The sequence below is a fragment of the Crocodylus porosus genome, unplaced genomic scaffold (genome assembly GCF_001723895.1).
Source record: "Crocodylus porosus isolate Cpor-Errol unplaced genomic scaffold, CroPor_comp1, whole genome shotgun sequence".
NCBI lineage: Eukaryota > Metazoa > Chordata > Crocodylia > Crocodylidae > Crocodylus > Crocodylus porosus.
This window is the reverse complement of record NW_017728950.1, coordinates 67,058,505-67,084,175: the sequence shown is the minus strand read 5'-3', so window position 1 is coordinate 67,084,175 and position 25,671 is coordinate 67,058,505. Positions and strand designations below refer to the sequence as shown.

General features: G+C 42.0%; 1 protein-coding gene across 6 annotated transcripts in view; it reads right to left on the bottom strand.

Moving 5' to 3' along the window:
• PCSK5 (proprotein convertase subtilisin/kexin type 5) overlaps positions 1–25,671 on the bottom strand; it is a 378,572-nt gene that overhangs the window by 134,996 nt on the left and 217,905 nt on the right. For all 6 annotated transcript variants that reach the window (XM_019554922.1, XM_019554924.1, XM_019554923.1 and 3 more), the window contains one exon: positions 18,771–18,874. In XM_019554922.1, the coding sequence (XP_019410467.1) occupies positions 18,771–18,874 (104 nt within the window). The remainder of the gene's footprint in view (positions 1–18,770; positions 18,875–25,671) is intronic.

Genomic DNA, 25,671 nt, shown 5'->3' with positions numbered 1-25,671 from the left:
AGCTGATCCCCCACATCTGAAGGGAAAAGAAAAAAACAGGATTTTTGTTTCCTTTTGTACCGTCTTCAAATCGCACCCCTTCATTTGGACATGAATTGTTGCCACTCTGGATTGCCTCTGCTGCTGCTGTCTGATAGTAACCAACTCTGGCGCCTCTTAGAGGGGTAGGAAATTACTTTGACAGCACATTCAGGGCTAGGCATGCCTGCAGGGGAGTATCTAGAACTATAATTGCCACTATATCTATTTGGACAAGGTAGTGGTCTCGCTTCTGCTAACAAAAGCAGGAAAACAATATTAGGGAGGGACTGGTGCAATCTCCAAGTGCGGTGCCAAAGCCAAGTACATTACTCATTTTAAATGTGTTGTGCATTATTACTGCACATATCACACTGGAGTTTATTGCTCCTAACTGCCATGTCTAAACGTGCACCTGGAACTGCTGCACACTGAGCTGGGTTGAAGCAGTCCTGGTTGACAGGGGACCCAGGAGGTCAGTCTGTGAGCCCAGAGCTGCTACAACCTAGCTCAACAAGCTGTGGAGGGACTGGCTGGGGCACGAGCACAGGCGACTGGTAGGAGGGACATTGAAGGGCACATGCTCCCCCTGCCCCCCAAGACTGACCCCTGACTTGGCACCACTCAGAACAGGGCAGTTTTTTTGCCATGTGGGCTGGCAATGTGTTGGGGGAGGGTGGGGGCACTAAGCCACGGCACATAGGAGTACATGACTGGCTGTGGAGCTTTTGGCCCACCCCCAGGCCCACCCACAAATTGTGCTCCCCCACCAGACTCAGGAGGCACCAGTGCTTCAGTGTGGAGCTACCCAGCAGGCAGCCTCTGCACTGAAGCACTCTCATATCCCAGCCAGCTCTGTCATTGTCTACATGTGCTCTGCTGTGGAGTAAAAAAAACTCTGCAGCAGGACAGTACTTGTAAATAGTAGTTTATTAATTTATTCCAGCCTAATCGCCCTGCATGTGTAGATGCCAAGACATTTATTGAGGAGCTAATCAGCAGGGATTCTGGTTTTCTCTGTTTAAAAATCACAAATTCTCTGATTTCAAAAAATGCCAATTCTCTTAGTAAAACCCCAAATCCACTTTTTTCCATTATTAAAATGAAACCTCACTATATATAGGTATCAGTTGAACACAATATTTTATTGATATATTTATAATCTTAAAGCAAGTTGGAAGCCTACCAGTGCCTCAGTCACTTTAATAAAATACATTCTAAATACCTATACATTTTGCTGTTTAATTTTGGGTTTTTTATCATGGAAAATCAGAGCTCCTCCTACTCACTTCATGCACCAGGATGCAGGTTCAGCTGCGGCTGTCTCCCCTCTCCCTTGTGGTGCTGAGCAGCCTTGATTATGCTGGTGACCTGCCCGTGCCATTGCCCCTCACTCCTGAACCACAGCCCCCCCCCCCAGCCCTGCTGGTACCTTTCACTCACCACCCATAGCCCTCCACCCCTGCTGGCACCCCTTACTCCCCAATCACAGACCCCTGGGCCCTGTCAGTGGGGATCACTCCCTACCCACAGCCCCCCAGCCCTGCCAGATGTGGTCCCCAGCTGCCAGGGCTACGGGGCCACAGGTCTAGGTCTGCAGCCCCTTGCCCCTCCCCCAGCATTACCCAAGCCCTGGCTGCTGCCTGTGGGAGGCATCCCTTGCTGTGGTGGAGCAGAGCACAGACCGTGGCTCCCCTTCTCCCATGGGCAGCACGGTGGAGTGGAGCCCATGTGGCGGGTGAATGTGGGCTGCCTGCTGAGGGCTCAGGGATCCCTGCTCTGCTGTCCTCCCTCCCCCGGGGCACAGAGTGCTCCAGAAAGATTTCTGCTTCATGTGGGCAGATGGGGAGGGTGATGTTGGAGTATGCTCACTGCCTGACCTCTTCAGGTGTGCTCTGTACCCTCCCTGAATGTCTAGTTGGCTCTATTGGTCAGCATATCAGTGCACAGGAGGAAAAGAGTCCAGTCTTCTTTCTAAGCTAATGTACCTTAGGTTACTGAGAAAAAATAGATATTGTTCTGTGAGGCTAGGAAAAGATATTGTATTTGTCCCTGGACAAGTTGTGCCTATGTTATTCTGGAACAGAAATATCCCTGGATTGGTGTGTGCACACATCAGCCTTCTATTCAGGGTTTAGCAAGAAGCTAAATGCAATTCTGCTTCTCTACCATTGATTCAGTAATGCAGTCCCAGAATTACTGTTCAGATGCATGTTGCAACGTCCCAGGATAAACTGTTAGTATTTTTCACCTCCTGAACCTTTCTAGGATTTATCCTGAGGTGATAGATGCCTATGCTCGAAAAACTGCACTTTGTCAGGATACAATGGTTTATCTCAGGACAAATATGATGTCTGTTTATAGCCTGAGTTGATGAACTGCAACTGTGCTCCACTGGTGCTCAGGGTTGCCGGAGTGGGGTAATGATCTAGATTCACTTCTTCCCTCATGCACACACATGTAATCTGGCTCATTACTTTCCATACAGCATCAAAGGGGTGCAGAGAGCCTTCAGATGTACAGAAGGACAGCTTCTGGAAAAATGTCTCATGAAGTACAGAGAGCAAAACAAATACCAAATTTTGGCCAGTTGTTTTACTCTGCGTATCATGGAAAAAATAACGTTTCTAGTAGGTAAAGTCTATTTATTTATCCACAGAGCAATTCCCCCATCTCCCAGCATAAATTCAGGGACAATCCAATAATAATTAAGTGGATATCCTTTCCAGCTCTTCCTCTTTTTTTTTTCTATGCAGTTATCATTATCTCTTTATTCTGGCTCCAAACTCTCCTTTAGTTTTACAGGACAAGGTTTGTCATTTGTGCCCAAATAGGCTACAAATGTCATGCTACCTGCCAGCCCAGAATCTGAACAGTGGAATCCATAATGAGGGCTTGTTTCTGAAGGCAGAATCATTAACAGCTATTAATTAACATTATATCCATTCCTCAGTACTCTATCCTACTACAGGTTCTGGACTGAGAGAAACAAAAAAGAACAAAAGAGGATGCAGAATGGCTTCTCATTTGATAATAACCAGTACTTTTTATTATTAATTTTGTTCTTTACTCTAACCTCCCAAAACTGTTTTTGAAAATATGCTGTTAATGCATAATATTCACATTAGTACCTGCAATATACTACCAAAGTGAAACCAATGGGTGACACTGGTGACAACACGAGAGTTTAGTGTGCCTACAGCTCAGAATATGCAAGTGTTTCAAAACTAAACAGAAAGCACACTTCTGGCATATCAAAAATTATCATGGTTCCAGTGAAGACCATTTATACCAGCTGAAAATCTCACTCCTACTCTCATTCAAAGATATGTATCCAACCAAGTGGAACGTGCAAAATAATTGCCTGAAATGTTACTGTGTATAGCATGGTTCTGTATCCTTAGACGGCGCTAAGCACGACTGGGAGAAATGAAACCACAGGATTTTTCCTTGGAGTTTTAGATTTGTTCCTCTGGACCATGGCATTGGATATATGCATAGAAACAAAACGCTCCCTGAAAATCAGATGAGGACATAGCCATCTGTACTGAAATGCTTAAAATATACCACTGTGCTAAGTATTTAACTGCATCTGAAATTTGTTTCCACAGCTGTATTGGTGCTGCGCATATTTACCAGGCAGAGGTGCAAGTGTAAACTAGCCCTCCAGTCAAAGCAAACAGGAACACTATTACACCTGATTAGGAAATGTTGCAGCACTGCTTTTTACACAAACTTGCTCAATTTGACTGTGTTTCTTCTGCTCCCGTCCTTTTGTATGCTGATGCCAGACTATTGTGCTGGCAACTTTGTACTTGACAACAGACACTCCAATACATCTGTGTTTGATTGGCAATAGAAAGCTTCCCCTTTCCACTTTCCTTACTTGCCTCTTGACTGTCTTCCTCATCTACAGGAATTTCTATATTACATAGGAATGCAGTCAATATTTAGAAAAAAGAATTTCACAATATTTTAAACATGAGGAATTCCTAGGATCTTCAAATGTACCATCCTGCCTTTCTTAGTCATGCTAGAATTCCTTCCATGCCCTAGTGTTTCTGCAAGGTGATATTTAGTTAGATCTTTCCCTTACTCTTTTCCTCCTTTGTAAACAATTTACAGTTGGAATGCTCTTTTTATTAGTTAGTGTGATTAAATAAATTGGGTTTGTAATCTGCCGTACCAAAAAGGTTTTGGGGATTGTGAAAATTTATTTTTTGAGCAAGATTACTTCAACTTTTTAAAGTTGTTACTCCAGCTAAAAACAGATGTTGGATTTCTCCCAAAACAAAGACTTTTATTCTGAGACTCTATAGACATACAAGCCCATTGTCTCACTTTAAATACCTATGAAATATCTGTGAAGGACTAATATGGCTTCAATTGTCCCAGGGAAAAAGTGTTAATTTGCATTAGTTGCCATTCAAGCTGTACAAATGACTGTTGTCCCACTCTGTGACCCCCACATCAAAATCAGGGGGTACAAAGAGGGTACAAAGCCTAGTACAATAAGGCCTAGGATAAACCTGGCTTCTGTTTTTTTTCCTTTGAGCCTATGAGAGAGAGGCCACTTGCTTTAGGGTGAGTCTACACTGCAGTCAGTGCCCAGTGCAGACTCAGTGCACTTACACTTACTCAGCACGCACATGTAACATTCTCAAGTAGCTTTCACAGCTCATATTATTAAGGTCCCTGCTTGGGGTTAGACTGCTACTGGAACCTGAGCCAGCAAAGGCAGGGTTCATCTAGGTCTATGGTCTATGGATGTATTTGCATCCACATTAAAGAACACCATGTCAGGTATCTAGGTTGTAGCTGTATTGGTCTAGTGGCAAAAGCAATCAGGACTCATGGTAGAGGTGGTATCTTTTACTGGAAGAACACCATTGCATTTGTCAGCTTTGTGGAAAATCTCAGCAAAGTGATCAAGAAACTTGGTCTGGACTTTTATCCCTAGAAAAGTTACTTCTAGGGCAGAGTTGAGAGAGAACAAAAAACCTAATGTGTCCTTACTGGTTGCCTGTTATTAGGACACAGGCAGGCAAGGTTCTTTGAGTAGATGTGATTATCTTTTATTAGACCAACTGAGTACAGTAAAAGATCAGTTATCCAGCATCCCCCAGGAATGGGGGATGCTGGATAACAAAATATGCCAGTTAATGCTGCATCTGGGGCATTTCTCCGTTCCTCCCGCAGCACTGTCACCTGTCTTGCGGGCCCTGCAGGACAGGGAGCAGGCCCTGCACAGCCCCACACAACCTGTTATGCCCCCGGGCCTTGGGGGCTTGGCGGCGCAGGCTGCTTTGCCACCGGCCGTGGAGGCTCAGAGAAACCGGACGTGCCATGGTGAGCACTTCCATTTTCACTTTATCTTACAAGCTAGCATGCTGGTTAGTAGAGCGTGCCAGCTAGATAACACAGATGCTAGATAGCACAGCTTTTACTGTAGTTGGAAAAAATGTCTTAGCAAGCTTTTGAGCCCAGACACCCTTCTTCAGGCATGGGGAGTCTCTACTGTTATGAGACTCCAAGAAAAGAAAGAAGCTAAAAGTGTGGCAGGATGTCAGTGAAAATGTAAATAGATGGAATTAGAAAGACAAAAGGTGAGGCAAAGAGATGAAGCAGAGTGCAGAGAGGGAGGGGGACGAGAACAGGGGAAAAAAGGCAGGGGAGACAGTGATAGAGACAAGGTAGAAAAGAGGCTGTCAGGCAGGGACCTGGTGAATCAGATGTCAGGCAGATTGTAATGTATCATAAAACCAATGTCTATATTGAGTCCATGATTTTTTGTATCCAGTAGATTTATGAAGTGAAGCTCATAGGTTTGTCTACAGAAGATGTTTTGTAAGTTCCCTTTGAGGATTACAACTGAGAGATCAGAGGGAGTGATTGTCCTGTGACAAGTATGCACCCACAGGTAGTTGGGTATTCTTGTCTTTGATAGATTACCACTGTGTGTTCATTGTGGTACACAGTTGTTGTTTGGTTTCTCCAACATATTTTCCCTCAGGTGCACTGGATGAGATACTTGGTGCACTGGGTGAGATACATATCATATTTCTGGAGGTGCAGCTTTAAGATCCAGGAATGGTGATGGTTCTGTTTTGGGGTATAGTAATTGTGGGGCTGTTGGAGATATATTGGCAGGTTTTGCATTTCTTGTTCTGGCATGGTCTAGATCCATTTGCCAGTGTGGTTTGGGTCATAGGGAGCTTGCTTCCAGTGATAAGGTTAGTGATGTTCAGTGCTTGTTTGAAGGCTAGGATGGGTGGTTCTGGAAAGATCTCTTTAAGAATGGGGTTTTCTTCTGGTATGGGTTGCAACTGTTTGAGGATTTTTTGTGTAGGTTCCAGGGAAGGGTTATACGTCATAACTAATGGTGTGTGATTTGTAGGGATTTTCTTTTTATACTGCAGTAAAACTTCACGTGGTATCTGGGTAGCTCTATCTCTCTGGAGGAGTGTCCCTCTTGGCTTGAAGGCCTTTTTGAGATTAGTGAGGTGGTGGTCATGGGTATTCTCCTCACTGCTAATATGGTAGCATTAGAGAGCTTGACTATATACTACAGCTTTCTTGGTATGCTTAGGGTGATTACTGGTTGGCTATTACTCACACCTATGCAATCTATAGTTTTTAAATTCATTGATGGGCATTTTATATTGTACACTTCCAAAAGACCAAAAACACCATTGCAAAATGCAACAATGTGTAAATTTTCTTTAAAAAAGAACCAGTCATTTTTGACTAATGCACACAAATGCATGTATCCCCTCACCTCACTCCCCCTCCCCCTCCCACACACACACTCACACACACTTATTTTCTTTATTAATACCAAATTTCCTTTTGGGCATGCATTTGGGGTTGCTTTCATGTTTTAAAGGCAGCCAGATCTAGTCATATTTATTTGATTAAAATGATGAATTATACTGTCAATGAGAATTTTTATAGAATCATAGAAAATTAGGGTTGGAAGGGACCTCAGGGGTGTGTCCAGATGAGCCTGGCTGTGCCATATGTGGCACCACAAACACATCTGCAGTGCCACATACCATATAGTCCAATGTTCTCCATGCTGCAAGGGCGCTCTGCTCATGTGTGCGCTGCTCCATTTTTTTTTCCGTGTTTTTTTTTGCCCTTGGATATCCACGGGGCGATGTGGATCAGGAGCGAGAGCCACTATCATGGCCCAGGGGACAGAGTACTGCAGTTTGGGAGTGAGGGGCACTGGCAGGGCTGGAGTGTGTGAGGCAGGAGTGAGGGGCAGCAGCAGAGCTGGAGGGCACTGTGGCTTGGTGGTGAGAAGCAACAGAATGGACCAGGGGCAGGGCACTGACAAGTCACTGCCCCCCTCTCCCCCACTGCATATCAGGGACCTGGAAATATGGTAATCCTACCCAGAGACAAGTAGCTGTGGCATAAGGTGGGCCGCTGCTACTCGTCCCCAGGGAACCAAATCTCCACACTTGTCTGGACGTCCCCCAGGAGGACATCTAGTCTAAACCCCTGCTTAAAGTAAGACCATCCCCAATTAGATCATTCTAGCCAGGGCTGTGTACAGTCAGGCCTTAAAAACCTCCAAGGATGGCAATTCCACCAGCTCTCTAGATAACCTGCTCCAGTGCTTAATTATGCTCCTAGTGAGAGAGTTTTTCCTAATACTGAACCTAAACTTTCCTTGCTTCAAATTGAGACCATTGCTCCTTGTAAGTTTTATCAAGTTTTATCTTGGAGTATTTCATTAAAGGTGAGATAAAGGAATGGGAACTGAAAATGATCTTGACTGAGCACTGTATTTCAGTAACAGAAAGGTAAATGACAATATTGGGATAAATAATATTAGCATTAGCTAAGAAATAACAGCAAAAACAGTAATAATTCTTTGCACTTAAACTACACCCATTTTATTCAAGGATCTTTAAGTACAGCACCCACTAACTACTTTGCTAACAGACAGAGACAGGTCAACTGAGTTGAAGAAGTTAAGCAACTGGCCAAATTCACAAAAAAATCACTAGCAGTATTAGGAGTGGAATACTATAAAGGTTGAAATCCTGGATGCACTCGAGTTAAAAAACTGTCACTGTGTCCAATGCACAAGATTTTTACATTAAGAATCCTGAAACCATGAAGAACATACCTACATTAATGGCAGAGTATTTGTTAATTTAGGAATTACTGAACATAGGAAGTACATATAAATGATAAAAAGGACCATTAGAAAAAGAAAAGAACAGAGCAATACATACAAACCTATACACCTAATTTTTATGCATACAGTTACCAGAAGGGTATGTGCAAGTGATTAATGAGGCAATGTATTAACCATTTACTTGTAGAATTTCCACTTCTGCTGTGCAGTTGTTATAAATGTTCATGTAGATGTAACCATGTTATTAGCATACAGCTGAAAGCATCTCTTTTATAAACACATGACCTTCAAAGACTAAAAGCAAAGCGTTCTGCAGTTCCACCATAATCCATTCTCACACCTGTTTTAATTCAGCTACACTGATTTAATTCCCCAAGAATAGTTATTGCTACAAATTGGAAGCCTGACATTTTCTGTTTTGTGGCAGTTTGAGTTTGTCTTTTTTTTCCCCCTCAAGGCTTTTGAGAAATGGTTGAGTCAGGATATGCCAAAACATATAGGTGACATTATTTTTGTCAGGCCAGTTAGCAATGTTTATAACACAGATTCTTGAAAGCTCTGTATGTACAGTATAAAGTGTGGGATGGCTTTCACCACTGTAAGCTCTCTAGGGAAAAAACTGCCTTTTTTATGCATTCTCTGCACAGTACAAAGGGACCCTTATTCTTTAATAAAGTTCAAGGTGTTAATGTAATACAAATGAAAAATAAATGTAAGATCTGGTTTACAGACTTACTGCTGCTTTACTCCAGTTTGAGGCCAATATAAGTCCACTGAAATAATGGAGTTGTAAAATGGGAGTATCAGAATGATTAAACCAGGCTCATAATATTTGAATGCTATAACTGAAGGGGAAGTATGGAAGGCACAGGATAACATGGTCAGTCTACTTTTATTTATATGTCCAGGCATTAACCTCCCCCTCAGGGTGCTACACTTCAGCTCTACAACCAAGGTCCTGGGTCAGGAAGGAACAGAGTGTTTCAAGGCAATGGCATGAGAAGTTTTGACAGCGACGGAGGAGGAAGGGGACTTCTCTCCTGGCCCTTTCCAGACAGCCCTTCTTCTACTCCATCTGAAGTTCCCTAACTATGCTCCTATTCTCAGAAGGAGCCTGAACTATTTTAATTAAAAACGACAATATTAAGAGGCATCTCAGTTATTTGAAGTAAAAAAAAAAAAAAATCACAGAAAATTCCTATGAGATTTTGGGCTTTGAAAACTTACAAAGGATATCTCCTTATTATCCACTCTCTCTCCCTACTGTCAACCAAAGATTTCTTAGTTCTTGCACAGTTATACAGTTCAGAAAGCAGATAGTTTGTTTAATCTGATTTTAAAACATAGAAAAATATGGGTAGAAGGGACCTCATGGGGCAAACCTCTGATCAAGGCAGGATTGTCCCTGACAAAACCATCCTTGTCAAAAGGCTGTTTACTAATGAAAAAGCTTTTACTAATGAAAGCTTCCAAGAATGGCGATTCCACAGCTTCTGTGGGTAGCCAATTTCAGTGCTTAACCACCAGGAGAGTGAGAAAGTTCTTCCTAATATCCAACCTAACTTGCTATTTGTCTTGTGGCTACAGAGAAGAGTCTATCTCCTTTCCCTATATAACCACTCTTCAGGTAGATGAAAATTGCTATCAAATCCTGTCTCAAGTCTTCTTTTGTCCAAACTAAATAACCCTAGTTCTTTCAGCCTTTCCTCGCAAGTCATGTTTCCTGGACCTCTAGTCACTTTTGTAAATCTCTGCTAGACTTCTTTCTTGAAACAATGAACCCCAAACTGTACACAATAAGTAAGGCCTTACCAGTACTAAATAAAGCAGTAGAATCACCTGCCTTAATTTGCAACTGATGTTCCTATTAATATAATCCAGTACAGCCTTTTTTGCAACTAAATCAGACTCTTGGTGAATCTTCAGCATAAGATGCACCCCCAGGTCCCTTTCTGAAGAATTGCAGCAGAGCTAGTCATTTCCAGTCTGTATTTGTGCATGTGATTGTTTTGTCTCAAATGCAGAACTTTGTACTTGTCCTTACTGAATTTCATTTAATTAATTTTGGACCATCTTTCAAAGTCATTCTGAATCCTAACCTTACCCTGCACAGTGTCTGCAACTCACAGAACTTGGTATTATGTGCACTCGATCCCACCTTCGAGACTGTTAATGAAGATTGTTAAACAATACCGAACCCAGGACAGAGCCCTGGGAAACCCCTTTCAGTGCCTCCTCCAAACTAGACATTGAGCCATTGATGGCTTTTAGTCGAGCAGGATGATCCAGTGAGTGAGGTACCTATCCTACATCTTTTGTCCAGACTATATTTCCTTAGCTTACTAATGAGAATATAAATTGGAGACAGTGCATTGAACAGGTCCTGATGTAATTTTAATATTATGTTGAAAATTATTATTCAGAGTTGTCAGCTGGGGGAAAGAAATCAGCCATCTTGAAAGGTTGCAGTAACTGAAATCATTCATAGGCATCACTTAAATCTCAGCTCTCAAACATCCAAGAGTTATGCCTCATATTTCTAATTATTTACATCCTTTCTCTACTGCTCTACATTTTCTGCAATAATAACTATAACTTTATATAAATGAAATGATAAAGGTGCCTGTGTCACCCCTGTGACTGCTGTGATATTTAAACACAATTGTGACATTTCTGAAAGGGCACCATTATCATTGGACACTCTTCTCTTCCCAACCTGCTCACCTAGACTGCATACTTTGCCAGTGTGATTCTTTAGGTAGGTGCCTACGCCTCTCCTTCTCATAGACAGTGTCCCACTCATGGGATCCTAATTTTAGCCACTTTGTCTGCTTCTCCTAGTGCCCTCAGAACAATGCCAAACCCCGGTGCTTTAAGCAAAGGTTACAAAATGAGAGCTCTGAGACAAAATTACCCAGTTTAAGCAATACAGTAACAATGCTGAAGTTCTGGTCTCAGTTTGGCTCTCGTTGGAAAACATACATTCTGATTGTTATTTCCATCCCTTGACAACTATAATGCAAATGGTATTAGCAGAGTGGGGCATGAAACGAATTTGAAAGGGAACTCCAGGGTCTTCCATTTTGTTTCCCTAAACTTTTTGGTCTAGTCCAGTGGTTCTCAACTGGGTCCTTTTTTGTACCAGGACCCATTTGTAAACATCAATGACCAGTCCTGACCCAGTGCCCTTCATTCCTGCCCCAGGCCCCAGCCCCCAGTGTGTGAGATGGGGGGGGCCCAAGCAGCCCCTTTCAGGCTGGAAGTCTGCTAGCCTGCAAGAGAAAAGCCATGGTTTCCCAAGCTCCCTTAAAGGAGAATCCATTCTTAAAGTTTGCTCACAGCCCTTTCATATATTTTTGCAACTCACTTTTGAGTCATGACCCACAGGTTGAGAAATGCTGGTCTAGACCGTGCTCAGCTACAGGCTTTTTTATGCTGATCTGACAGTATTGCTTGTGGAGCCAATACCTGACTTAAGGAGATTTCTTTGACATATGCTGTCGAAATTGTTCAGTAGCAGCCCCCGTGTCGATGAGGAAGGGAGGAACAAGGTGTGACCAAACAGCACTAAAGTTTGGGTTTATTCAGTCTCTTTGAAATGAAGATATTTTTGCGCAGATGCTGCTGTTGGTCCTTGATTCCATATTTGAATACTTACCTTTCAGAGAAGTTTTAACTGACCTGTTACCCAAATACAAAGTACTGTCTTCTACTCTTTCTAAATTTGCCCTCTGCTCTGCATGCAGTGTGCGTGTCCAGATGAGCGTGCAAGAGTGTTTTGCCAGGGGGAAACAGCAGTGGCATATAGTTGTGCCGCTGCTACTTATTCCTGGGGAATGCCCATGCATGCACCTTCTGGCACCCAGCAAGTTGCCCCAGGTCGTGTAAGGGAGGCAGGGATCAGCACCTGGGATGGCCGCAGCAGCCCTACCTGGGCTGGGGCTCCCAGAGCTTCAGTGGTGGCGATCTTGTAGGTGGAGCCTGGCCAGCAGCTGGAGCATGGCTCAGGCTGGCCAGGCTCCAACATGAGACAGCACACACTGCCTCCAAGTGTGCCACCCCGCTTTTTTCAGGTGTGGGTGTTTTTGACACTGGGTTCTTCCGATGTGAAAAAAACCCACCATGCTGCAAATTAGCAGTGTGGCAAACACACGCATGTGTGGTGCATGCAGTTTGTGATGCCCCGTCCCCATCTCCAGCACTGCATACTGCATGTGGGTGCTTGTCTGGATGTGCCCAGTGAGAACATTCATGGTAATACAGCAGTTTACATATTCAACAGCTTCCACCACTGAGTTTTGGCTTCCATTTCTAATGATGTCTATCAGAATACATCAACTGACATCAGTGGGGCAGGATTAGGCCTTGTGTGCTTTGACGTTGTTTTACAAACCACAGTTGGGGATACAAAAATCCCCATATTACTTGTAGTTTCTATAGGAAGTGGAGGCCAGTTTCTACAGGGCTCCATGTGCTGTAGAGATGATCAAACAATGGAAATGCACTGTTAAATGTTTGATGACAGTCCCCTGCATTTTTCACGGAAATTTGATTTTGCTCTAGGGTAGGGGTTGTCAGGGGGGTTTGTGTACCCCTGGGGGTTAGTTGAGAAGGCCCTAGACGGTATGTGCGGGCTGACAAGGATGGAGCACCACCACGCACCATCCTGCGCTGCCGTGCACCCGCCTGGCTAGACCTGGGGGAAGCTTGCGAACGGTGGCTGCCCCCATATCTGACTGCATGTCCCTCTCCCCCACGCTTAAGAGTCATGCACCACCCCTCCCTTTGTTCAGCGGCTGGGGGTACTCTGCCCTGTGTCCGGCCGCTGGGGGGTACAATAATCCAAAAAGGTTGAAAACCCCTGCTCTAGGGAAAGGAGTTCCTCATTTCTAATGCTGTGTATAATACAGCACACAGTTGGAGTTACAGTGGCATGTAAATACTTTTTCAGAAGATTCAGTTTTTCCTAAAATTACTTTGTTGTATTCTGTTTTTTCAGGCTGTAAATGAGTCTTTGCTAATATCGTACTCTTCTATCACTTCATTGTGAACTTCTAGTCTTGAGAAGACACTCGAAAGAATGTGAAACCTTTCCATAGCATTTTACCGTAGTAGATAAGATCAATAGCTTTGATACTTTTAAGTGAAGAAGAGGGAAGAAAAGTGTGCTCCAGTCTAATCTAGAGTATGTGTCTGCATTAATTAAAAAATAAACCATTTGAGGTAGGATAAAAGGTAGAATCTAGCTATGCAGAGCTTGATATTGCCTTCCTTGTTATAGTTATCATAGATGCATTGTAGCCACCTAAACAATTCATCAGATTTGTCTGTGACCTTGAATGCCGGTAAAACAAGTTTTCAAAACTATTTTCGAGGCTGCTTGTTGATATACCAAAATGTAAAGATATCTGTTAGCTGACAATGAAATAATATAAAGCTTAAAAAGGCCTCATTGCCATCCTGGGGGTTCATTCATTTGATGTGTATTTAATGAGTCTTGTTTACTTGCCAGAAAGAAGAGGGAGTACAAAAAGTGTCACTGCGGTTATAAAGCACAGGACAATTTGTGTGCTTTTTATTAAGTAATCTTTTTCATTAATATAAGGAAGAAAACAGAAATCTTGTAGCCAATAACTACATTTACAAGCTCCTTCGATCCGTTTCCCAACAGACGAACAGTACAGGTCGCTGTGATGAAGGACAGCGTTGCCATGAAGCCCAGCAAAACGGCCCATTGAAAAGGCATGCTGACCCACTTTCAAGTACCAGCTTTTGCTGACCCTTTGTTGAGTGAGAGGTTCTTCCAAGTTTTTGTTGTTTTCGCCCTTTCAATTCCCATTTCTAAAGAAGCAAGCCTCTTTCATTAGCCCCCTCCCCTCTAGCATTCATGGAAGAAAGGCAGATTGTTTTTTGTGCTTCACTTTGCTTTAGTCAGTTCTAAAAAACCTTTTTCCCCTTGTTATGAACATGCCTTGGAAGAAATATGGGTCTTGCCATCATAAAATTAGGATACAATTCCACAAGGAACTCAGCCTGATCAGAGTAATTCATCTATGAAAAACTGTACTTTAATTGTTACTCTTGGCAGCAGGGAAGGATAATAGTGAAATATTATACTAAATATTGCCACGTGCAATAGTTAAATATTCTTTTATTCTTGCCAACAGTGGTGTGCAAGCACCCCTTTGAGTTCAGGTTTGGATGTTATGATTTAATCTAAATCTTTTGCCTCTCCTCCTTCCAAAACCAACAGAGGTTTAAAGAGAGCTGGATTTTTATTGGAACCATTTGCTCAGACTAAGTTGCCAACATAATTTAGTTAAAACTAGTGCTTTTATTTGGGTTAAAGTTGATTCCTTAACTCCACAGAGGTCAAGATACTTAGTTTGTCTACCTTCTTTTCAATTCTATCATGAAGTCTACAGCAGAGTTTTGCCAGGTCAAACTGTATTTCCTGACTCCCAGCCTTCAAAGTCAACCTTGTCCACATTCATGATTTTATAAAAAGGGGTAGAAAGCCCCTTTACCTCTCTGACCCTTTTACAGCTGTAAATACTTGCTATCATAAATGAGGCATGGCACATACATGGCTCTTAGAGGGTAGGAGGTTAAGCCAGATATAGAATTATTACAAATACACAAACTCCACTAGTGTTGCTGATTATGCTACTGGTCCTACCTAGTCTACCATGCATTTGTGGAATTTTTAATTTCCTAATGAGTGACAGCTGCTGTAAAACACATCCTAGTGTGGACACTGGGTGTGTCTACACCTGTGCCTGATTGCACAGTTGTTACTGAAGCTAACTTAAGCTATGGTTTTCATGTGGTGTAAAATAAAGTCAGTTCTAGCTAATTTCCCAAATTCTATCCTTTGTATTTTCTCACCTGTTTCTCAAGGGAAGCAATAACACTGTTGTACTGGGTGCGTCTACACAAGACACAATGTTGCCGTAGTGATGAGCTACAGCTATAGCTTGTTGCTACAGCAATGTAGAGTCAGCGGGCACAAACCACGACACCACCACTACTGCGTAGTAGCAATGAATTTTTAATACGCAGTTATTTAGTACTTGCTTTAGCACTGCATGGGTCATTTTCAACCCTACTGCACTGTATTAATAAACTATGGCATAGTAGCTCATTGCTACTGTGAAGTAGCAGCGGTATCATGGTTTGTGCCTGCCGACACTCGTGTAGACATGCCCAGTACAACAGTGTTATTGGTTCCCTTCAGAAACAGGTGAGAACATGCAAGGGTAGAATTCTGGAAATTAGCTAGAACTGCAAAGCTTTATTTTACACCTCATGAAAACCATAGCTTAAGGTAGCTTCAGATAGCTGCCCAGTGATAAGATATCACTACTTTTTTCCTGCCAATATACTTTTAATCCCACTGTACTGGCATCATCATCAAGGAAATACATCATTAAGGAAACTATTTTCCTCACACTTCCTTTTTTTGCCTGTCCTAGCATCCTCATACATCTGTCTTTCTCTCTTCATATGAATTTTAAAGGAGACTAAACAGGACCCCTAATTATAAAATAATTTTAATTTCTGAGGGGCCAGAGTCATCTTTTATAGTTCAGTTCTGGTTTGGATTCAAGAATGAAATTTCTATTTCTAATTCACTTTCAGAAATGTTACAGAGATGTTTCTTATAAATTCTTCTAATATATTATATTCTTTGTATAGTAAAGTCCTATGACTGAAGTGTCTTGATTTGGAATGGGTTAAAGCTAGGGTCCAGATTCAGGGCTGAATCAAGATGAGAATCTGTGTTCAGATTTAGTGGCTCTAATATTTTATGAACTGTACTCAGGAGGTTCTGACACAAATTTTAGGAAAATGGTCATCTTACTACAGGGTTGCAATCCTGGGAACAAATCTCATGAGAGAGGAGCCAGAAACAGGTCATTTTGTTTCTGACTTCTACCCAGTATTACAGCCATAATATTATCTTGCCTTGAAAAGTATTGCAAACTACCTCAAATGCAAATTACTTTGAAATTCAAAGGTATTTTATTTCAAGGACCAATTTTAGCTGATCCCTAAAACAGAACATAGTCCCCTTTCATGATCATAGAACTGCTTGCCAGTGACAAATCTTGGTCAAACACAGTAAAATATTTGATGAGAGGTTTTAAACAATGGTCCATTTTTAGCTAAATTTTGAAAAATGTTTACATTGCAGTTAATTGATAAATGGAATTTCTTTCCTATGAGAAATTATAATATCTCAAAACTTGCTGTCCTTCCAAGTCACAGGAAAAAAACTCAATATCAAACTTTGGATATTTAGGAAGAATCAAAGTTCACAAATATTTCATTTGAGAAATGTCAAGTGTTTTTGTTTTACTATTTTTGGTCCCAATCCTCAGCATTTTCAAATCAAAATATTTTGCTTTAACTTTTGCCAAAATTAACTGTCAAAGATCAAAGCCTTTGATTTCAGATGCCTATGGCAAAAGGTCAGATGGCAAAAGGTCAAAAGCTACAACAAACTCTGTAATTGTAATTTATCCCTCTGTACTAACAGTGTTGCATATACACACCCCTATCTGTGCCTCATTTCAAATTGCTTGAGCTTCTCATACGAGAGAGAGAAACTGACCTTGACAGCCCAGCACGAAAAATAAAGTACCTATAGTAATGAGATTAGCTGACTTTTAGTAAAGATGTAAAATTAAATAATATACTATGCGCGCCATCCTGTGACCAAACAGGACCAGTACCACCCAAGTAAAAAATAACCCCCCTTTTTTATGAAACCTGAGCAAACAAAGAGAGCACAAGTGCCAACTCGTTAATTATTCATAATTAGTGTATAGTAACTGGTCACCTGTGAAAAGTATAACTTCGAAAGAACTTCCCCCCAAAGCAGAGAACTGCGTATACAACTCAAGAAGAACAGATCGTGCACGAATATTTCTCTCTGCCTATGTATTTTTTTTTTTTTTTTGGCATACCCCCGTCTTGCCAGCCCGTTTATCTCTCTATCTCTGATGTTATCTTTCTTATCAAGAGCTCTCGGTAATCTGCAGACTGCTACGGCTTATGTGAATTGCTCAGAATCTGTAACAAGCAACTCTCTTACCCACCCTGTAAATGCTGGGTAACATGATATTTGCATGCTGTAACTGAATAAATCAACTCCTCTGCCTACGCTGCAGCACCTCAGTAGCGTAAGTAAAATAAATTTTCTGTATAACCAATACGCTGTGTTTAAATCCTCCTGACTCCTGCTCACCGTTATCACCCACCTGTCCGGTTATAAATCCCCCTCCTCGTGCCAAGCCGGTCGTGCTGACCCAGGCTCGCAGGTCAAGGGTGCACCAGCATTAGGGGCGTGACATTAACTACTATAGCCTCATCACCAGGTTATACCAGTAACTGATCTGTGCCTTGGAAATCTACACACACCAAGTTAAGTCAGCTTTCTGTCTACCCTTTTAGGGGTTGACTAGAAACTACCCCGTAATGTTCACAAGCTTTCATTTTCTCAGTTATTTCATATCCTGATCCTTTAAGGATAAGGAACTTTGTTATTTTGTTAGTGGAAAGCCAATTAAGATGTACAAGGCATAGGTGCCGAAAAAGTATTTGAGGGTCTTGTTCAACCAGGACAGGCTTCTATCCCTGCTCTAGGTGGGGGTGGAGGGTGAGAAGTGGGTTGGTGGCAGGTAGGAATATGAAGTGTGGAAGTACAGAGTTAATGGGATGGGAGTAGGTAATGAAATGGGAGATGGAAAGGAAATGGGAGTGGGGGAAGGGTGTTGAAAAGAAGGAAGTCAGCCACTAAAGGACAAAATAAAAACAGTTTAAAAAAAGAGCATAAAGAAGTGAATTAAAGAAGGTTTCATGTTTTTAGAAATTACAATTTAGGATCTTGGATTGGGGCGTGGGGGGTGTTGGTCATGCTTGCTGGGGTAGCTGGAAAGTGCGAATGGTAGAGGAAGGTGCTTTTGGAGGAGCTACTGCCCTTGCCCCCCGAAGGAAGGAAGGAAGCCCCAGCTCATGGGGACCTGATCAGCCCCCTACCTTGTTCCCTTCCTCACCCCCCAAATCTTGACCCCAATCCGGGGCCCATTTGTGCCCTGTGACTTGGCTACCTGGCATGTGCTCTGTAGGCTGTTTGTATGGGGTTGCACCCCTGTGGATGGGAAGGTTACAAACCTGGGAATGAGAGGGGGAGTTGTCTTGGTGCCAGAGCTGCCCCCTGGGCAGCAGAATTCAGGGAGTGGAAAGTTTGTCCATATTGGACACGAGGGTGGGGGAGGGAGAGCACTGCAGCCTGGGATACTCAAGGACTGCAACTTGGCCATCGCATGTGTGGGGAGTGGCCACACTTTAATGGAACAAGAACTGGGTAACACAGAAGAAAGAGAGAACTGCCTTGGAGTGGCATAACTTTAAGCTGCCTAAAGGATACTTAAAACTACAGTTTCAGGTGTAAAATGTGTGAACAATCCTGGGGTTAAGAGGTCCAGGAGCTGCTGAAAATTACTGTGCAATAAGGCCCTAAAATGATCTCTCTCAAATATAAAAAAAAATAATTTTGCCTATACTAGTGAATAAGAAAGAAAGCTCTTACCCTTATAACCAGCAGCATTGGTTTTCCAGTCATTAGCATTTAGATGTCCTGCACGTGAAGTCCTTACAATGATATGCTGTACATCTCGCCAGGTCAGAAATGGACTAAGGAAAAAGGAAAAAACAAAGTACAAATTAGATTATTTCTACCAAAAAGAGAAAAACAACACTCACGGGCAATAAACAACTGAAGCAAAAACAAAATCTTCAGCAATTCCACTAATGGTCAAAATTACCCAGCCTAAACTTACAGGGTAATGCTCCAAATTAGTTTTACCTCAGCCATTCATTTCCAGTTGAGAAAAGTTCATTTATTCATAAGCAGCCGGTAATATATACAGTAGTGCATACCCATGAACCTGTCATGCTTTTTTAAAGAGGTAAAGATAAAAACTGTTTTTCACCTACAGATAATTAATATAACACCAGCTGCTTCATGTTACATGTGTATGTGATTTCCTATGCTTATATTAGAGATACACAAGGGAAGAAGCTTCACTGAAATGCTTCCTAAATCACAATCATCAGGACCGCATTCCAGCAATAAGTTTCATACTTACAATGCCCATTCTACCCACTATGGAAGCACAAACCAATGTTGTCACTGTCACCCAGATTCACTACTGGAAATCATGGAGAGCTCAATCTTTAATTCTGTATGCAGCTAAAATTGCCAGGCATGGTTTTTGTCATTAATGGGAAAGTGTAATATAGGTGTAAATTTTGATAATGGTTAAATGATGACTCCATCTGCCAGGACGACAAAGAGGCTCTTGTTTGGGTTCTCAGTTTGAAATCAGCTACCTATTTATGCTCTCAGAATAGAGGAAAATATCAGAAAACATAACCTTTCTGGTGCTCTTTGACAATCATATGGTTTTGAAGCAGGCTTCCTTTTGAAAACCACAGCTGAAAACAACATAGTTATGGTAGTTTTCTCATTTGTTCTGTTATTGATAAGGGGAATGTTTTTGCAAAACCTCAGTTAGTGGGGAGCAGGATGAGCTGAATGGAAATTTTTGCATCATATTTGACAACAAGTAAATGAAAAAAGAGGAATTGAGGAGCCAAGCTCATTGTCACTACCAAACATCCTCCTCTGAATGCTCATATGGCCACAGAAATGAATGGTAAAACTTTCATTAATTTTAATGTTGCAGGACCAGGCCCAATACTGGTTGTCTGTACTCTCCAGTGAAGTCAGGAAGGCCAAAGCTCAACTGGAGTTGCAGCTAGCAAGGGATGTGAAGGGTAACAAGAAAGGCTTTTACAAGTATGTTGGTAGCAAGAGGAGGATCAGAGGAAGTGTGGGTCCTTTACTGAATGGGGGAGGTAACCTTGTGACAGATGATGCAGAAAAGGCTGAAGTGTTAAGTGCCTTCTTCACCTCAGTCTTCACAGGCAAGGTCAGCTCCCAGACTACTGCACCAAGCGGCACAATTTGGGGAGGTGGTGAGCAGCCAACAGTGGTGAAAGAACAGGTTAGGGACTGTTTGGAAAAGCTGGACATCTGGCCATGTGGCCAGATGGGATGCACCTGAGGGTGCTGTGGGAGTTGGCTGATGAGATTTGCAGAACCACTGACCATCACCTTTGAAAACTCATGGCAATCAGAAGAGGTCTTGGATGATTGGAAAAAGGCAAACATAGTGCCCATATTTAAGAAAGGGCAAAAGAAGGATCCAGGGAATTACAGTCTTCCTCAACTCAGTCGCTAGAAAAATCATGGAGCAGATCCTCAAGGAACCTATATCTAAGCACTTGCAGGAGAAAGTAATTAGGAATAGTGAGCATGGATTCACCAAGGCCAAGTCTAGCCTGACCAATGTGATTGCTTTCTGTGATGAGATGACTGGCTCTACCGATGCAGGGAGACGAGTGGATGTGGTGTACCTTGATTTTAGCAAGGCTTTTGATACGGTGTCCCCCAACAGTCTCACAGGCAAGCTAAGGGGATTTAATAGCAACATTCATCTGCCTGAAGGGAGGCTCAAAAGAGAATGGAGCTAAACTGTTCTCAGTGGTGACAGATGAGAGAACAAGGAGCAATGGTCTCAAGTTGCAGTAAGGGAAGTTTAGGTTAGATATTAGGAAAAAAGTTTCTCACTAGGAGGGTAGTAACACATTGGAAGAGGTTACCCAGAGTTTTGGAATCTCCATCCTTGGAGGTTTTCAAGACCCAGCTAGACCTTGGCTGGGATGATCTACTTGGGGATGGTCCTACTTTGAGCAGGGGGTTGGACTAGATGACCTCCAGAGGTCACGCCCAATACTGACTGTCTATACTTTCCGGTAGTTAGGATGCTAACCTAGAACTTGAGACACCAGGGTCAATCCCTTGCTCCAGAACAAACTTTTTTGTGTGACCTTGTACCAATCACTTAAGGCATGGAGACGCATACATTTACAGCCATTTTGAAAGTGGAACACTTTCAAAGGGCAGCAGCTGTTGCATTCTAATTGTTATGTCTGGATGAGCCAGGAATGATGCACGGTACCAAAGTCATGCCGAATTTAACCCTGGATGAGGCAGTGTTAAAGCTGGAGTGGTTTTGCTCCAGTGTTATCATTCACAGTTTCTCCACATGCAACAATCAAAACAATTAGAATCCATGTACAACAATCAGAATTAAATGTTCCCCTTTTGAAACGGCTTGAAATGTATGTGTTCATACCCTTCCTTAGCCTCTCCATGCCTTACTTCTGCCATTGAAAACATGGGGCAAAACTTTCCTGATTCAACAGTTACTGTAACGAATGAAAATTATGAAATGCTCATATTCTCCATAAGTGGGTGGATCCTGAAAGTGTTCCATGGCTGGAGTATTTAATAGTTTCAATGAGAAATTTCCTTAGGTAAAATATAGAGAGTAACAGGAATAATCCAAACAGGTTGATTCTTCTGTGAGCATTTTTTGTCCCAGGAAGACGCAAAAGAAATTCCCTGCCCTGTGGCGTTTGGTGTACAAAATGCTTTTCAATATTTTTCTAATCCCTTTTCAAATCTGCCAGAACATCTTTTTTCATGAATTTAACCTCTTGATACACTTTGGTGGATGCAATATGGTATTTTGCTTGTTTTGTTATAGAAGTGTCTTAAAATCAAGCTGCAATGAAACAATCTATGAAAATGCATATAAAGCTTGGTCTGAAGAAATGAATGTATTCTTTTCTTGCTGAACTGCATACACGGGGGTTTCTGAGCAGTACACAATTAATATCACAAACTTTTGTTTCAGGAAATTGGAACTCCTGAAGGAAGCGGTAAGTACATAGAAACAACTGCAAACACTTAAGCCTTCTATGGAAAAATCCTTATGCTTTCTTATATAGTGCAAAGACTGAAATGTACTGATGGGAATTAGCAAGTTTGTCATCAAAAGAATATCATCTGTCTGAATGAGATTAAAGCAAATTAGAACTGATTACACTTGAGCATCGCAATTCACAATTTCACGCAATGTAGTTCAGCCAGGGGAGTGCAGAGACTACACAGATATATGTTTTGTATCCTTCAATGTCCTTACAATTTAAATGTTTGAAATAGGAACCAGAGGTTTTCTTAATTCTTTTGACCAAGTAGGTATTGTCTAGAGTAGCTCTTATATACTGCCATGGAGATGTGAGTCACATATGCAAGGGACTGAGTCATTTATGCAGATGACAACTCCACATTTCTGCCTCATTTTCTCTTGTTAATGTTTATTTGGTTGGTTGGTTTTGTATTTTGGATGCATTCTATTTTTGCGTAGACCCTTGTTTCTTTGCAGCAAGTCATCCTTCAAGTTGTGTGGGGCCAATTGCGCTCTGATACGGTCTAACACCAAGATCCCTTTCTAACTACCAATGGCATCATGGAAAGCATTCTGCATTTCCTTGGTACCAACACAAAAAGTGTTCCTTATAGCTGAGGCTTGGAGAAACTGATATATAAAGTTCAGCTGAAGAAGAAAGACTACGTGAACTCATTTAGTTGTTTTTAGAACTTTGTATATGTCCTTCTTAGCAGGGTCAGTTTAACTAACCATTTAATTTCTCCCGTGTGCATAATGGGTGGTAAGGAGGTTTACTGTTAAATTATTGCATTATTTTTAAGATATACTGGTACCTTTTGGTGATAGACACAATAAAAATATATATGTACATAATTAAAATAATGTCTTTTCCAAAAGGGAGGGATCTCTTCAAACTAGACAGAGTGGTAGGATAAAAAGCATTTATCCAGCTGAAAATCGGTAAAAAAAACAACTGCAAAAGTGAAAGTCGTGGAATGTAATGGGCATTAAGGGCTTGTAAGATATGGTATGTCTGGAAAGGCACGTAATATGATTTAGAAAAGAATCAATAAAATTTTATACCAGCTCAGGAATTTCATTGGGAGCTCACGTAAAATCTTAGGAAAACAGCACTGGTGCAGGCTTTCAAGGCTACCTCTGAGAATCCCACATATTTTTATAAATTGAATTCTGTATAATCTACAGCTAAATGTTTTTCTTACAACTGGTTAAAAAAGGCACTAAAATATTCTTATCAGTTTTAATCAGGCAGTCTTGACAATCCTGTTTTTATTTTAAATGGACAAGTGGCATGGTAGAGTCTCCCCACAATGACTATTGAATTCTTATTAATGGGAATTACGCTTAAGGTTCCAAGAGGAGAATGCATCGTTCAATTTGGGTTTAATAAAAGATAAAACCAAAACATTTAAGGCTGAGCTTGAAAACTGACCTACCCTGAAAACTAAGCTACCCTGCCAGTTCACAGGCAGCACCCGCTGGATCCAACTATTCCCCAAGCCTGCAGTGGAAGCAGCACCTGGTGGGCTTGCAGTATGTGCACTCGGAGAAGGGTTGGATCTGGTGGGTACTGCCTGTGAGCTGGGGCAGCACCTGTGCAGCTAGGACCCTGTCCAGACAGCCATGGAGGCTACCACCACCATGGAGGGAAGGACTGGACACTCCTGCAGCTCAGGAGCTGCATGGCCTGGCAGCAGTTTGCACAAACAGGCTCCACTCAGGGGGAAAAAAAAGCAGTAAAGGGCCTGATCCTTTTTCTTTTGAATAGCTTGCCTGCCTCTCCCACAGCCGGGGGGTGAACTGCTGGTGGGCCTGGGCCATCCATCTATAACAGCGGTGCCCCGTGGTACCACCTGGGCAGGCAACTGGTGAGCTTGCAGGAAGCACCCAGCCCATTCCAACTGTTCCCTGAGCACAAGCTGGCGCAGCACCTGCCCACTAGCACCCTGCCCAGGTGGCCCCAGGGGGCTCTGCCATCATGGAAGGAAGGCCTGGGCCCTCAGTAGCTCAGTGGCAATTCAGCTTACTGGCAACCTACCCCTCAGCCATGGGAGATGTGGATAGGCTCCATGAAACAAAAAGAAAAAGGATCAGGCCCCTCACTGCTTCTGCCTTCAGTCCACCTCTCCTGTAGCGGGAGGGGGGGGGGGAGGACTGTCAAAGGATACAGTGTTAAAAATAGTTACGTTGCAAACTAAGCTACATGTGGATGCGGTTTAGCTAGCAACATAGCAAACTTATTTAACTTGTAGAAAAGCTCTGCACGTATACAGCGTTATGCAATTAAACAGCAAAAATAGGCAATTTTCATAACATGTACAAGCGCCCAAAGACAGTAGAGAGATATGACAGCATAAGAATATTCAGCACATTTCTGTAGCTTACAATAGGAACTTCACTCTACTATGAAAAGAGCTAATGCCAGACTTAAATTTCCTCTCAACAGTAGACACCTCATTTGAAACCAAATAGGACTCCAACTGTTTGCCTAAAAACTTATATTTTTGTCAAAGCTTCTCAAAAAAACAAAGAAACTGGAAAGGAATCAAACTAGCAGTTCATTTGGAGAGAGAACAGTATTTTTCAAATAAAGAAGTCAGATCAGCCAATTTTAAAGCACCTGGAACAATCACAGAAGTAGTCAATCATTTGTAAAACATGTCAAAATTGGACCCTAAGTAAATAAACAGTTGTTCACTAGCCATGTGGACCACAGATCCAGACAAGTTCTCACTGATCATAATTGATTTACCACGTGATTAATCTCGGTAGAGTTAATGGCTATATATTGTGAAATTTAAAGTATGTATTAACAAGAGCAGTACTAACACTGCTAGATAATGGGGTCAGTTTAAAAAGTGGACAATACCCTTCAAAGAAGAAAGATCCTTGAATGTCTCATCTGAAACTCCCTTGGGCTTATGCATATCAGACAATGCTCAAAATTACACCAGCATGAGCAGAAATGAGAACATTTAGATACAAAATTGTGTCCAAGGACCCTGCTAGCAGAAGACAGCTATAGCGTTATTGCACATTATCAAGCACTAACTTTATAGCTGATTGGCTCTTTTTAGAGCTGGATAGTCATTTTATCATGTGATAATTAGCTTGCACATGTGGCCGGTCTAAATTTATTGTGTGATTAACCAGTTAATTGTTTGATAGTTGCTTTGCATTTGTAGCCAGTCTTACTCTGCATGTGCAGACAGTCTAAATTTATTGCACAAATAATCAGGGGCCTAACAGATGATAAAACATGAAATTTAAGCCCTCAGCTTTCATCTAATACTCCAAAGTATGGTCCCTTTTCTTCCCTTTTTTTCCAAATGTTTATAGAAGTGGTAAATAAAAAATGCGGATATTGAACAAGATAATAATGGATTATTATTGGATAATAATAGAAGTTCTGCTTTGTAAAGAAAATGGTAATTGGCAGGCTCAGGGGTGATCTGATGGCCACCTATAAGTTTATCAGGGGTCACCACCAGTATCTGGGGGAATGTTTGTTCACCAGAGCGCCCCATGGGATGACGAGGTTGAACGGTTGTAAACTACTACAAGACCATTTCAGGCTAGACTTAAGGAAGAATTTCTTTACTGTCC